This window comes from Physeter macrocephalus, chromosome 11, assembly GCF_002837175.3.
Source record: "Physeter macrocephalus isolate SW-GA chromosome 11, ASM283717v5, whole genome shotgun sequence".
Taxonomy (NCBI): Eukaryota; Metazoa; Chordata; class Mammalia; order Artiodactyla; family Physeteridae; genus Physeter; species Physeter macrocephalus.
Window position 1 is genome coordinate 52,260,344 of NC_041224.1, and position 16,188 is coordinate 52,276,531.

The following is a 16,188-nucleotide window of genomic DNA, read 5'->3' on the forward strand; positions in this document are numbered from 1 at the left end:
ATCCTGAAATGGCAAGAGGTGTGTGTGGTCAAATCCTACTTTCCCAGAAGGTTAAGAATGGCTGAGGGCAACTGGGAGAAGGAGAGGTTAAGAAGTGATGGTACCCCTATGACCATTTCCTTATTGATGGCCATGACAATGTTTCCAACTTTTCACTACTACTGCAATAAACACTGCCTTGGTGTGCTAGGGCTGCCTTAATTAAGTACTGCAGACTGGGTGGCTTACCAGCAGAAATTTAGTGCTTTACCATTGCAGAGGGTGGAAGTCCAACATGCATGTGTTGGCAGGAATGGTTTCGTCTGAGGGCTTTGAGGATCTGTTCCAAGCCCCCTCCCTTGGCTTGCAGGTGGCTGACTCTTTACTTCATCTTCTCCTTCTCTGTGTGTTGATTGATCTGTGTCCAAATCTCTTTTTATCAGGATACCGGTTGTACTGGATTAGGGCCCTCACTAATGACCCCACTTTAACTTGATTACCTCTGTAAAGACCCTATTTCCAAGTAAGGTGCTAGGGGTTAGGACTTCAACATACCTTCTCTTGTGGCAGTGGACACAATCCAAGCCAGACAGACGTCATGAAAGAACAAGGTGGTTCACTGATTCCTTTATTTATTTAGGAGGTAGGGGTAGGAGACACAGGGTGGGGGGCCAGCAGAGGAAAATTACCTACAGGAGAGGGTTGGGAAGGGTTTGCAGGGACTGAGCTAGAAAGCAGTAACACTGATTCTATAGTTGAAAAGGAGTAGTGCACAACCTGTTAAGTACCTGGTGTGAGTTTTGTAATAAATCCTATCTTATGAATAAGTACAGTGGAATACTACTTAGTACATTCATACATGTTTCTATCATCTTGAGATTTTTTTATATATACAGTATATGATCTGTTTTTATAAATGTACAGCTTGAAAAAAAGAGATCCTTCTTGTAATAGGTACAGCATTAAACACAAAAACCAACATGGGCCAGCCACATTCCAACTGAAGACCCAGAGAAAGCCTGGCCGACAGCCCAGCCTCAGCCCCTGCAGCCCAGCCAAGTGTAAACCAGCACCCACTGCACCTGCGGGCTCAGCGGGCCCTTGACATTTGCATGGGAAGTGCCCGCTCACGCCAAGCCCCACCTGCAGAGTGGGTCTTCCCTGAGGGAAGGTGGCCGCGGAATGTTTACGTCAGGTAATGAAAAGAGGGATGAAAGAAATGTGCTCTTCAACTAAAGGCACTTGTCAGTGGCCGCCTACAGCCATTCCCTGGGCCTGGTGAGTGAGCAGGTGCTATTTTGTTAGAGTCAGCAAGGTCTGAGTGGACCTCACCTGTCCTCTTACCAGGTTTAAATAGAATAAATAAATCTGAGTGGGTGCTTGGTTTGCCCTCCGGGGTTCCTATGAATAGGCTACCCTTTAGGATCATTTATGGAGTGACACTCCCCGTCCCCAGCCCAGCTTTTGGAAGTCCTCCATGGGCAAGATGCCAGAATAGCTCCAGGCCTTGCAGAAGCAATTGCTCACTATGGATCAGGAGAGACCCCAAATGTCCCCTCCCCTGTCTGTGCCTGAAGTTCCTTCGTCCTGTGCATCAGAGTCTCTGCGCCTCAGATCTTGGTCACGTAGTTGTTGGGGAACAGGCCCTGCTTGCCTCGTAGCCGCCCGGTCCACCAGCCAGAAGGATCTGCAGGGACACAGATGGTGGAGGTGACGGTGAGCAAGGCTTTCTGCCCAGGCCAGATGCACCGTGCTCGTGTGGGTGCATCCCACGGGCAAAGGGCTCCATCCATGTTCTTTCCCTTCTTAATTTTAATGAAAATTAGACATGCAGATGTGCCACTCAGGCCCCGTTCCAGAAGAACCTGCTGCCCAGATGTGAGGTTTTGCTGCCAGTCTCCAGCTCTTGGCCCTATGGGATCTGCCCTGCCTTTGAGACATTGCTTCTCTCGGGGCCTAAGCCTTCCAGCCTCCCCTGCAAGCATTCCCGGCTCTGGAGCAGCTGCTGGGCCGGCAGACTGTGAGGTCGCCTTGTGGTCAGATGGCTCTAATCCTGCTTTCCCCCTTTTCTTTCACAGTGGCTATTGCCCCACTGCATCTTTCACACTCCTCACTCCACCTCACAGCCTTTCTGGGAGAACTGATCTGCAACACTTCACCGTAATTACTTCCCAGCTTAATCCCAGTCCCTTCAGCAGTAATTTGGTATATATTTTTCTGTGATTATAAACACACACATTCATTTTAAACAGGCCATTCTATACCTTACTATTCTGCATCTTGCTTTTCAATACTCAATAATCTTTCCATGACTATCTCATTTTTTAAACAGCTGCATTGTATACCAAATTTTATATAACATTCCCTTATTGATGGACATTTGTTCCCCAATTTTTCATTGTTAATGCAATAAATGTCCATACATATATCTTTATGCCCACGTGCAAGTAGTTCTATAGGATAGATTCTTGGATCAAAGAATATGCACCTTCTAGTATCCTTTGTAAGAAAATCTATTTTTTGTAATAGCTAATACTTTCATGTGTACTTGCAAAAATACAAAAGGATAAACAGTGAAAACAGCTACCCAGATCCCTTCTTTGAGGGCAAGCAGTATTACCTATTTCTTGCACTGTCTTCCAGAGATGTTTCATGTCTATAAAGGCATTTATTCAAACAAACAAAAAAACCTCTTGTACACAAGTGATAGCATACTACATGTTCTGTACTTTTTAAACCTTAATAATACATACTACAGATCATTTCATATCTGTATATAAAGAGCTTCTGTATTCTATAGCTGCTTATATTCCACTGTTCATATCATTTGCCTTTTTTTCTATTGGTTGCTGGTCTCTTATCTTGTTGATTAGGAGTTCTTTATATACTAGTGAATCTGTCACATGAGTTACAAATATCCCTCTTCCAATTTTTATTAAATTTTTATGACATTTTAATATTTGAGCAGTTGAATCAGATGATGATTTTACAGCTTCTTAGTTTTCTATCACTTTTAGAAATCCTTCCCCACACTGACAGTATGAAAAAAGAAAACTCTTCTATACTTACTTCTAGGACTTTTATGTTTCTTTTATGCATGTAAGTATTAATTTATTTGGGACTTATCTTGGGGGAAGGGGTTAATATATAAATCCAAAGTAATCATTTTGATACGGGGATTTTACAATTTTGATAAATACTGTTAAATTTCCTTCCCCAAAGTCTATTCCAGCAGTAAATAGTGAAAGGAGGTACCTATTTCCCTGACTAACCAAAGATATTACACTCCACACTTTATTTGCAATGACAAAATCCAGAAAGTTCTGAAAATTAAGTTTTCTGTAACTCATTTCATGGGAAAACTTGACCTGAACTGACATGGGCTTGTTTATGATGTCTCTTTCCACTGCATGTGAATGCTCTTAGGTTCCACAGCAGAAATACTGAGGCTGATCTAAGCTGTTTCCCTGGGACCCGCAAGGGGTGTTACATACTATAAAAAAGCTCCCATCTCTGATTTCTGAAACTCAGTTAGCTCGAAGGATTTGGATTAGGGAATGTGAACTCTCACTTTTTTTTTTTTTTGGATCTGCAGGGACACAGATGGTGGAGGTGACGGTGAGCAAGGCTTTCTGCCCAGGCCAGATGCACCGTGCTCGTGTGGGTGCATCCCACGGGCAAAGGGCTCCATCCATGTTCTTTCCCTTCTTAATTTTAATGAAAATTAGACATGCAGATGTGCCACTCAGGCCCCGTTCCAGAAGAACCTGCTGCCCAGATGTGAGGTTTTGCTGCCAGTCTCCAGCTCTTGGCCCTATGGGATCTGCCCTGCCTTTGAGACATTGCTTCTCTCGGGGCCTAAGCCTTCCAGCCTCCCCTGCAAGCATTCCCGGCTCTGGAGCAGCTGCTGGGCCGGCAGACTGTGAGGTCGCCTTGTGGTCAGATGGCTCTAATCCTGCTTTCCCCCTTTTCTTTCACAGTGGCTATTGCCCCACTGCATCTTTCACACTCCTCACTCCACCTCACAGCCTTTCTGGGAGAACTGATCTGCAACACTTCACCGTAATTACTTCCCAGCTTAATCCCAGTCCCTTCAGCAGTAATTTGGTATATATTTTTCTGTGATTATAAACACACACATTCATTTTAAACAGGCCATTCTATACCTTACTATTCTGCATCTTGCTTTTCAATACTCAATAATCTTTCCATGACTATCTCATTTTTTAAACAGCTGCATTGTATACCAAATTTTATATAACATTCCCTTATTGATGGACATTTGTTCCCCAATTTTTCATTGTTAATGCAATAAATGTCCATACATATATCTTTATGCCCACGTGCAAGTAGTTCTATAGGATAGATTCTTGGATCAAAGAATATGCACCTTCTAGTATCCTTTGTAAGAAAATCTATTTTTTGTAATAGCTAATACTTTCATGTGTACTTGCAAAAATACAAAAGGATAAACAGTGAAAACAGCTACCCAGATCCCTTCTTTGAGGGCAAGCAGTATTACCTATTTCTTGCACTGTCTTCCAGAGATGTTTCATGTCTATAAAGGCATTTATTCAAACAAACAAAAAAACCTCTTGTACACAAGTGATAGCATACTACATGTTCTGTACTTTTTAAACCTTAATAATACATACTACAGATCATTTCATATCTGTATATAAAGAGCTTCTGTATTCTATAGCTGCTTATATTCCACTGTTCATATCATTTGCCTTTTTTTCTATTGGTTGCTGGTCTCTTATCTTGTTGATTAGGAGTTCTTTATATACTAGTGAATCTGTCACATGAGTTACAAATATCCCTCTTCCAATTTTTATTAAATTTTTATGACATTTTAATATTTGAGCAGTTGAATCAGATGATGATTTTACAGCTTCTTAGTTTTCTATCACTTTTAGAAATCCTTCCCCACACTGACAGTATGAAAAAAGAAAACTCTTCTATACTTACTTCTAGGACTTTTATGTTTCTTTTATGCATGTAAGTATTAATTTATTTGGGACTTATCTTGGGGGAAGGGGTTAATATATAAATCCAAAGTAATCATTTTGATACGGGGATTTTACAATTTTGATAAATACTGTTAAATTTCCTTCCCCAAAGTCTATTCCAGCAGTAAATAGTGAAAGGAGGAGGTACCTATTTCCCTGACTAACCAAAGATATTACACTCCACACTTTATTTGCAATGACAAAATCCAGAAAGTTCTGAAAATTAAGTTTTCTGTAACTCATTTCATGGGAAAACTTGACCTGAACTGACATGGGCTTGTTTATGATGTCTCTTTCCACTGCATGTGAATGCTCTTAGGTTCCACAGCAGAAATACTGAGGCTGATCTAAGCTGTTTCCCTGGGACCCGCAAGGGGTGTTACATACTATAAAAAAGCTCCCATCTCTGATTTCTGAAACTCAGTTAGCTCGAAGGATTTGGATTAGGGAATGTGAACTCTCACTTTTTTTTTTTTTTTGGCCTCATCTTGCAGCTTGTGGGATCTTAGTTCCCAGACCAGGGATTGAACCTGGGGCCCGGGCAGTGAAAGCGCCGACTCCTAACCAATGGACTGCCAGGGAAGTCCCTCTCATATTTTAATCTTTGCTGATATCACAGGTGAAATGCTTTGCTTTGCACTTCCCTGATGGTTAAGGAGGCTCTGCTGTGCACTGATTGCCTCAATAGCCTTTGTCCACTTTTGGGCCGGATTATTTGTATTATTTACATGGAAGAGCTATTTATATATGTAAAACATTTTTGCCTAGTCTGTTTTCCATAATTTAATTTTATTCCCAGTGCTATTCACCATATAGGTTTTAATTTAGCCTTTTTATGAGGTTAAATCCCATATGGTTTTTGAGTTTGACATCTTCCATAGGAAGACTTTTCTCACCCAAAGATTAATATATTTGAGGTTTCCTTCTAAGACTTCTGTAATTTAATTATATAGTTTTAGATCTTTAATTTATCTGATATTTATTTTGTGTATGAGGCAGAGATCAAACTTTATTTTTTTTCACAATGGAAAGTAATTGTCTATCCTTTCCCCTGATTTCCAATGCCACATTTATCATCTATTAAATACCTGTGCACACAAGGGTCTGCTTCTGAATGCTGTTCTATCCTTTGTATCTATATGTCAATTCCTGCACTCACACCACACTGTTTAAATTACAGCAATAATTTATAGCATGTTTTGAAAACTTTTAGGACTCTACATTTTACACAAATACATGTTTTAATTATATCCAGTACATGTTATTTCCTGAAAATTTTGAAAATATTGAGAAGTGAAAAGAAAGTAATACTTAAAGTTCAACACTTAAGGAGACCACTTTAACATTTTCTATTTTTAAAAATGTTTTTTTAGAAAACATTTTTCTATTCCATGTGTTTTATATTTTTACAAAAATGAGACTGTAGTCCACAGTCACTAACCTTTTTCCTTTTCTCCATGAACATTTTTCCATTTCAATAATGTATGTACTTTTGCATCATTATCTTTATTAACATAAAATATTTTTTTTGCATCAAAGTTCACTGAATGGATATAGCAAAGCTTATTAAACTGATCCCTGTCACTGGATATTAGGTCATTTCCCATATTTTTGCTGAACAAAGCTGGTGATAAAAATCCTGTTTGTATTACTAAGAGTTTATTTCAATACTTTTTTTATTCCAACTTTTGAAGAAGGATGCTAAATGACTTAAAATATTAACACCTGTAGAAAACCAGATGGCTAAAGGAGATAAAAAGAGCACCCAGAGAACATTTAGGAGGAGGTTGGTCTGGGGACCTGGAATTCTCCTGGGAGTGAGCCCAGGTGACTCCTGGAACTGCCCTTGGCTACCTCTTCCCGAAAGCTAGCCCTGCTGCGGGCCACTGTCTACTCAGGTTGTTCTTGGTCTGCTCATACGCCTTGGATGGCTCTACTCTGTCTTGACAACTTGTCTTGAGCCTGACATCCAGGGCCTCTAGGACCAGGCCACTCTGGCTTCATCTCATCCCCCATGACATCTCCTCACGGGTTCTGCACCTGGGTTGAGTGTCGGCTCATTTTCCCAAAAGGACCCACTCTTTCTAGCCTCCATGGCTCCTCTCTCTGTCAGTCTTCCCATCCCTCACCGCAAATGCCATTTCACTCATGGGGCTTTTTCTAACATCCTAAATTAAGAGTTATCTTTGTTTTTTATGCTTCCATAAGGAATAATGTTTGCTTATATGTATATTATATTCTAACTTATCTTCTTTACCAAATTAATAAAGTATTCAGCCAAGCCCACAGACCACTTTTATAATGGATGTTACAAGTTGTCTCCCTGGCTTCCATTCCATCTCCCTTCATTAGGAGGAGGCCATGAAATCTGGGTGGGAGAGGCCTAATTCCCATTACCTCAGGCAGTCCCTGCCAGGTCTAACCCACTTGGGGTACAGCCTTTGCCTTGCTACAGAGACTGATTCAGGGATGGGCACATGACCAATCTGGTCCAATCTGAGGGAAAGCTGGGACTTCTGTCCAATGGCTAAGAGAAGTTTCAGAGGTAAAGCGGATTTCGGAGATGGTTTGATCTATTGGCCTGGAACTGATGCAGCCTTTTTGCTACCATGAGGAAAAACAGCCTGAGGAGGGAACAGATACAAAGAAGAGGGCAGAGCTGAAAGAAGTATTTTTTAAAAATGAAGCTGGAGTCTTGATCAGCCTGAAACCTGACCTACCTCTGCAAGTTTCAGTGAGAGGAGCCCATAAATTCCTTTCACATTTATACTAGTTTTTATAGCAATATAACCATAAGCTTTTTGGAGGCTGTCCCAGCCAGTCATGCACTTACCTTCTTTGATAATATCGATAATGTCATTGGCATTGAAGCTGAGTTCGTCTGTGTCCTGAGCATCATAGGCATACAGAGCCTTGCACTGTGGCACCTGAGGCTTGGGCTTGGGCTGGGGCTTGGGTCTGCCCCCTGCTGGGGGAGGCCGGCTGGTTGTTTGTCTCCGGACCCTGTGGAAAGAGTGGAGGCAGGTGAGAAGGGACCCAACAGGAGGCAGCAGCACCACATGGTAGTTTGGAGCATGGGGCCAGCACTGGCCAGCTCAAGGTCAAGTCCAGCCCTATCCTTAGAAGGACATGTCAATTCCTAAACTTCCTCGGAGAGTAAAACACCCTCCCTGACAAGCTCATTGCAAAAGCATGTAGCTAGCTCTTCATAAACATTAGCCTCTGTTGCTGTGTCCCCAGCATAGAAGGAAATGTGGAAAAGATACATATTCCTACCAAAGTTTATAAAACATATTTATACATCTAAATGATAATAAAACAAATAGTCATGTATCTATCCTCCTCCCTCAACTGTGGAAACAGAACTTTGCCATAGAAGCCTGCAGGTGCCTCTCCTCAACTGCAATCCCTCCCAGAATGAACCCCTAGCTTGCATTTTGTATTAATAATTCTGCTTTGCTTTTTAGTTTTACCAGGCACGTAAGTATCCCTAAATGATACTTGTAGTTTGTCTGTTTTTTTAACTATATGAAATGAATCACATGCTACTATCACTTGCTCCATTTTTTTTTCCAGCCACACTGCGTGGCTTTTGGGATCTTAGTTCCCTGACCAGGGATTGAACCCAGGCCACGGCACTGAAAGCACCGAGTCCTAACCACTGGACCACCAGGGAATCCCCTCATTCGCTCCATTTTTGAGATGAACACTGTTGATGCATGTAGTTTGATTCATTCATTCTCATTGCTTTATACTTACTATTCCATTGCATGAATATGTCACAATTTACTTATCCAGTCCATTGTTGATGGTCATTTGGGATGATTCCAATTTCATTACAAAAAAATGCTGCTATGAATGTTCTTGTGCAAAAGTTTATCCAAAGTAATTTCTCAACATCAGCACTACTGACACTTTGGGCGGACAGATAATCCTTTGCTGTGGAGGCTGTCCTGTGCACTGTAGGGTGTTAAGCAACATCCCTCGCCTTTACCCCGGGGATGCCGGTAGCACCTCCTCTCCCTGGTCATGATCATCAAAGATATCTCCAGCTTGAGACCCTAATCCAGGTCCTCTAGCTTTAAATGTATTCTTTCTACAAACTGTGCAGCCTCCAGTCACCATTCATACATTGTCTCAAAGGCATGTAACTCTAGGTTGGTCCTAGTTAGTGAGCTCTTTAAACATGTCTGGAACAACCATTTATTAAATATGTTCATGAAAAGCATTTAGAGAATGCATTTAGGAAATAGAAATATAGCAAACAGTCCTCCTCCCCCTTAGCTTAAGGACTAACCAAAGTGAAGCCTACATTCATTCGCTTACGAAAGAAACTTAAGATTTCTTCTAAGAGGGCCTGGGCTGAACTCAACATTGTGGGGCTGGCTGTTAGGTCTGGCTGGGCCTGTTAACACCTGTGGGAGGAGGGAGGAAAAGGGAGGGTATTTCCTGGGGCTCGAGTTCTGGAAGAAAAAAGCACACCCAGTTTTGAGCTGTGCTCTAAAGAGGGCCAGAGCCTCACTGTCCTTGCTGAGGTCCTGTGATAATAGATGCTGCTGGCTGCTGATGAGCAAGTCGGATCACGAGGGGGGTTGGCTGGGGGTGAGGGGTTACTGGCTGCTAGCTGTCCCCAGCTGAGTAGGATGGAGCAAACCCCAAGGTAACTCAGGCTCCACTCTTCTCAGATCAACCCCGTCCCCACCTTCCCACCCCCACCAGACGCTTTCTTTCATCGAAGAGGAAAGGCATTGTATAGATCATTAGCATGACATCATTTCCTTCCTAGTCTATTGGAAATCCCCATTCCCTGCTTGGGAAATGCTTGCTTCTCTGAAAGCTGGCTGGACAAGCAGGTTTTTAATTAAGCAGGCTATATATTAGGGATATGTCAGAATGTGGTTAATAAGAGCCATTAGCCTGGATACCAGAAGTCATCTGATTTCCCAGTAACAAGGAATGGAGGGGCTGAGGCTGTGGTGTGTGCATTAGAACACCCTGGGAGGGAGGAAGCCTCCACTCTGGCAGTTCCAGGGAACAGGGTTGGGAGGGTACGTGCACATATGCACACGTGTGTGTGTGCAGGCTTACGTGTGTGCACACACATACACTCACCAAATATTCATAGATGAAGAGCTGGCCTCTCTTATGTCCAGGGGAGAATACAGGTTGATGGGGTGTCTGGAGCCCAAGAGTATTGGGACTTAGGTGCATTCTCTGGGCAGGGGGGCCTCTTAGCATGGAATCAAAGCTGGATGACCCTCGGAAAAGAAGGGCCATCCTGCCTGCAGCCTTCCCGGGGGTCTCCCCGCTTGCTCCTCTGCCTGTCTGCCTCCATCTTTGATGGAGGTCACCCAGTTCCTCCCCCTTCATGTCTTTCCTGCCAGTTGCTTCCTTTCGAGTCTCCCTGAACAGCACCCCAGCTCAGCATTTATTAGTTTACCTCAGCCTCCACTGAAAATCCTTCTAACAGCTTCTCTCTGCTCTTGGCCTACAAAGTCCCTGTCAGGTGTGGCACTGCTGGCTCCCAGCCTCCCATCCTGCTGCAGGCCACACTGGCATCTTCCTACCTCTCTTCATGGAAGTCTGACCCCTGGTTGGGGTTAGGACCCCTGTCCACATACTCCTAGCCTACATATTTGCTGGTGACAAATATACTTTCCCCCTAAGATCAGAACAAAACACAGGCGTTAGCTCACCACTTCTGTTCAATACCCACTGGAAGCTCTAGCCAGAGCCATTAGTCAAGAAAAATAAAAGTCACACAGATTAGAAAAGAAGTGAAAATACCTCTATTTGCAGATGAGATGATCTTGCACATAGAAAATCCTAAGGAATACACTAAAAAAAAAACCTATTTATTAGAATAAAAAGATTCAGCAAGATTACAGAACACAAGATCAATATATAAAAATTATCTGGGGACTTCCCTGGTGGCACGGTAGTTAAAAATCCTCCTGCCCATGCAGGGGACACGGGTTCGATCCCTGGTCCGAGAAGATCCCACATGCTGCGGAGAAACTAAGCCTGTCCACCGCAACTACTGAAGTCCACGTGCTCTAGGGCCCGCATGCCGCAACCACTGAGCCTGTGTGCTGCAACTAACTACTGAAGCCTGCGCGTCTAGAGCCCATGCTCCGCAACAAAGAGAAGCCAGTGCAATGAGAAGCCCGTGCACCGCAACCAAGAGTAGCCTCCACTCGCTGCAACTAGAGAAAGCCCATGTGCAGCAATGAAGACCCAACACAGCCAAAATATAAATAATAAAAAAAAAATCAGCTCTATTTCTATGCACTAGCAATGAACAATTCAGAAATGCAATTGAGAAAACAATTTACATGTACAATACACAAAGAGAAAATAATACTTAGGAGTAAATTTAACAAAAGAAGGATGATCCTATTTATATGAAATGTCCGGAAAAGGCTTATCTATACTGACAGAAAGTAGATTAGTGGTTGCCTAGGGCTGGGGGATGGGGGAATGACTGCTAAGGGAAAGAAGGGTTCTTTTTGGGATAATGAAAATCTTCCTAAGTTAGATTATGAGGATGGTTGCACAACTCGGTGACTATACTAAAAGCTGTTGAATTGTACTTTTTTTTGGCCGCACCATGAGGCATATGGGATCTTAGTTCCCCGACACAGGATCGAACCTGTGCCCCCTGCAGTGGAAGTGCAGAGCCTTAACCACTGGACCACGAGGGAAGTCCCTGTTGAATTGTATTGTACTTTGAATGGGTTGATTTTATGGTAAGTAAATTATATCTCAAAAAAGCTGCTTTAAAAAAAAGAAAGTAAATTGCATGGGCCTCTTTGGGCTCTGAAGTGCACTCCTGATACACAGAGTGAGCTCAGCCAGCTTGTACGCAAGCAGCTGCTGGGTGTCCCACCCAGGATCCGGGACATAGTGGAGGAGAGGATGGAGGTGAGGGGACCATTTAAACACCTGTGTGAACACAGCCACTTCATGGTCTTTGATCCTAAGGCATCAGAGCCTACTTCCTCAGTAAAACCAATCAAAGTAAAACCTCAGGGATTACTGGGGGATTTGGGTTCCCATGTACAGTAAACTCTTGGCAACAGTTGGCTTGATTGTCCCTGGACAACTGCTACCATGCAGTGTAAAGGCATGTGGTCATTTATCCCTTGGCTGAATGGGGCTCACAGCACTCCACAGTTGGGAGAGGGGAGATTCCAGGTAGCTTTGAGATGGGGCGTTGTTTGCTGGGGAGTAGAGTGTGGGCTGGGGGACTGTGTTTGATGGGGAATGGACGTGGAGGTGGAGAACAGCTCTGCATTTTGCATCAGGAAAGGGGCTGCTTAGGCAATCCCGAGGTAACCACTGTCTGGCTTTTTCCCTTTTTAAATGTCCTCTGTAACCAGGAAAGGGTACAAGTGCTCCAGTAGGGCAGCACCTTCGCAAAGTGAGCCAGTTACAGCAGAGCCCTCCTTCTCACTGGTCACTCCTGCCTCATTCTCACACCTAAGCATGTCCTCACTCTTCTTGTGAGTGTTGACAGATGGGGTGTGGTCTGGGAACCGCTGCCTGGAGATCTGGGCAAGGTACCGTGCTGGGCATTTTCAGATGTTGCCTCATTCAACCTCACCACAATTCCCATGAAATGACTGACCTAGGTTCCTGGAATTTCCTGCTGGCTTCATCAGTGGATGGCACGATGCATATGCAGCAGGCTCCCAGAGCTCCAGCCACACTGACCTTTCTGGCCCCATGGTCTGGCCATGCTCCCCACCCCCTGACCACCGCTGCTAACTCCTGCTCAGCCTTTGGGTCTTGTTTCACCCCGGGCAGCATCCTCTGGTAGCCTGCACCTGCTCAGAGCAGGGAGGGGGTCAATGCAGTGGGACAGGGGCCTGTACCAGCTGACTCCCCGGCAGGGCAGTAGATCCCATGGGGGCGGCTGTTCTCACCACTGTAGACCCTGGACCTGGCGCCAGGCCCAGGAAGACTGTGTGGCCTCAACTTGCATGTTCTGAGGAAGTAGCAGAAGGGACAGTGGCTTAAGAGTCAGAGTCAGTGCACTGGGTTTGAGGCCCAGTCCTGACACCGGCTGGCATGTGACTTGGGGCCATCACTTCACCTCTTCAGGGATCAGTGTCTTCACGGGGTAAAAAGAGGGAATTCCGGCCATGGCCCAGGCCCTTCTTCTAATTCTAAGAAGGCTTTACAGAGTGCTCTCAACAAGATCCCTACGGTCAGATGTACCATGGAACACAGGAAGCCTGCCCCGATGGGGCGGTCACTCTCTCCATTCACCATACTGTGGATCTGGAAAGCACCACAGGAATCAGTCTGCGAGAACAGCCATTTTCCCAGCTCTGTTCGACAGACTCAGCCTTCAACCCAGACAATCTCCTTCCACCACTAGATGGCGATCCTGTGCAGTCAATAATGAGGAGAGAGGCTGGCTTTCTACCAGCTGCCAGAAATTATCAGGGTCTTTTAGGTGCTGGTTGACTCCACTTACAGCCATGAAAAAGGGATTGAGATTTTCTTACACAGCAAACAAGACCCCCGTGCCCAGGGAGCAGGAACTGGCTCAGCCTAGCCTGTGAGAGAGGGTTGTTAACGCTTTCAGGAGCTTTGTGGTCAGTTGTTAAACAGAGTCATTATTAAAGATGAAATTGAACACATTTAACTGAATAAATTATATTAAAAGCAAAGGCAACAAATACTCATAATCCGACCCTACCTAATTATCTTACCGCATTTTACATCTCTCCATGCTCTTGAAGTTATGAACGTCTGCTGCCTACCTGTGGTGGGAACACCGTAGGACAGTGGGAGACTACATCTCCCCCCAGCTCTGGAACCAGGGGTAGTCACCCTGGTAGCTTGAAATCGGCCACAGTGAGCAGAAACTGACAAAAGTTACAGCTCCCGCCTTGTCATCCCCAGAGAGCTAGTCGTTCACAGCACACCACTCGCTGTCCCTCCACTACCCTCATGATAACTCACTTTCACTCATCTACAAGTGCTCTGCCTAGATTTATTTTGTGATGGATATGCAGGATTTAGATAATTTTGGTAGTGCTCACATTTTGTGATATTTGTATTCCAAATAAACCTCACAAGATTGAAAACTGTTATAAAAACAACTATTTCATTGGGATAATGGGGGCAGGAGCAAGAATTTCAGACTCACAATGACAAAATTATTTTTCCTACTGCCACTGGTATATAGCTATAAAACTCAGCACCACAGAGCAAATCCAGTTGTTTCATTATATGTAACTCTGGCACAATGTAATTTAGTTTTCCTGTTACTATGTGACCCATCATTTCAGGGTAATCTGTACAGTTGGCCCTTCACATCCATGGGTTCTGCATCCCAGATACAGATTCAACCAACTGAGATTGGAAAATATTCAGAAAAAAAATTCCAGAAAGCTCCAAAAAGCAAAACTAGAATTTGCTGGGCAGGGCAACTACTTACATAACATTTACATTGTATTCAGTATTATAAGTAACCTAGAGATGATTTATAGTACACAGGAGGATGTGCATAGGTTATATGCAAATACTATGCCAAATACTATGCCATATTATATAAGGGACTTGAGCATGAACGGATTTTTGTATCTGGCGTGTGTGTGTGTGTGTGTGTGTGTGTGTGTGTGTGTGTGTGTGAACCAATCCCCCGTGGATACCAAGGGATTGTACACATTTACCAATTTATTGTGTCTATTCTTCATTAAGAAAAGAAACACATGAAGAAGCTCGGCTACAGCACCTTGCTTTTACAGCAGGTCTTTTTCTGAGTAGGGAAATTAAACATCTAATGCAGTCACATTATAACCCACACCAGAAAGTTTCCTGAGTAATCAAGCACATTATACCCAGTCTGCTTTCTGAAAACCTGCACTGCTAGATAGAGAAGCCCTGTGTTAGTGCCTGGGAAGACCAAGTGGTGCCTTTGCCCTGAGACATCGGGATGTCGACTGACCTCTGAGCCCTCGTGGACAGCTGCCTGGTCTCACAAGAGGCCAGAAGCCCACAAGAACACAAAACGCCAAGTGACATCAATGACAACAAAGCGCTGTAAAGTCAGGGATTGTTCATTCGCTCCGTTCCTGGGATGTAGGTTGTTATAGTGATCGGGGCAGAGGAGGTTTAACTAGAAAAAGACTGTGGAAGAGTAAAGCAGGAGAAGGAGTTTTGGACTTTAGTTACTGAAATGCAGCTATAGTGTCTGTTGCAATATTACCTCTCAGCTCTCTGTTTTGCTGTTGCTCTGAGCCCACAGAGAGCAGCATGGCTGCTAGATGCGTGTGTGTCAGGGAAGCGGGACGGGGAGAGGGTGTCTCCCTGACTCGTCCCCTTGTCTTGGCTTCGCGAGGCCGCCCATTCCCCCCCATTAAAGCCAGCAATGCCTGAAGCTTAGCCCCTCATGGAGTCTAGAGCTCTACGCAGGCCAGAGGTTTGAGCTCCTGAGGGTAAAGCCACTGGGCCAGGGGACACCCCCTTCTCAATCCTGGTAGAATATTAATATTTCCCTGCAAGACCAAACCACATGAATAACAGTCATAAAATAAATATAAATAAACTTTCAAGTTGTATTGTGCTTTATAGTTTACAAAGCCTTTATTTAATCTTCCTGAAACCGATTGGGTTTTAAATTTCTGATTATTAGCTCTATTATACAGTATAGGTGAGGAAACCAAGGTATAGGAGGATTAAGTGACATACACGAGGGTGTCAGCTGGTAATTAGTGAAACAATCCATGTGGCCAGCACGTGGCACACAGAAGGCACATGGTTCAGTAAATATTCAATGCACGAATCAATGAAGGAAGGAACAAATGACCCGGGACTCATACCCAGTCCTTGCAAGTGTGAATCTGTGCTCTCTGCACATGGCCAGGCCACCTTCTGTGAACCTCTCTGCAGTCTCCACACCTCTGGGACACCCGGGTGTGCCTCATCTGTGACAGGGTGAGCTGGGATTAAGCTTTCAAATATCACGTCTTTGTTCTGCAGATGTGAAATTTATGTCTTGAAATTCCAAGAAGGAAAATAATGGCATTTTATTTCATTGGCTCTTTAAAATGTGCTCTGTTCCAAAAGGTTGAATCTATAAACATTACTGGAAATTTGGGAACGGATGCCAGGAATTCCTAAGCTTCGTGTCTGCCTGGGCCAGGATATGGCTGCTGTTCCTGCAGATTATGGGTTAAGA

The 16,188-nt window shown here is 44.0% G+C and overlaps 1 protein-coding gene across 3 annotated transcripts in view; it reads right to left on the reverse strand.

Moving 5' to 3' along the window:
• Positions 1-571: 571 nt before the first annotated feature.
• The window catches only part of MYO1E (myosin IE), a 206,416-nt gene continuing 190,799 nt past the window's right edge, over positions 572-16,188 (reverse strand). For all 3 annotated transcript variants that reach the window (XM_007128512.4, XM_055087997.1, XM_055087998.1), the window contains 2 exons: positions 7,825-7,994; positions 572-1,666 (listed from right to left, as the gene is read on the reverse strand). In XM_007128512.4, the coding sequence (XP_007128574.1) occupies positions 1,590-1,666; positions 7,825-7,994 (247 nt within the window). In that variant the 3' untranslated portion in view covers positions 572-1,589. The remainder of the gene's footprint in view (positions 1,667-7,824; positions 7,995-16,188) is intronic.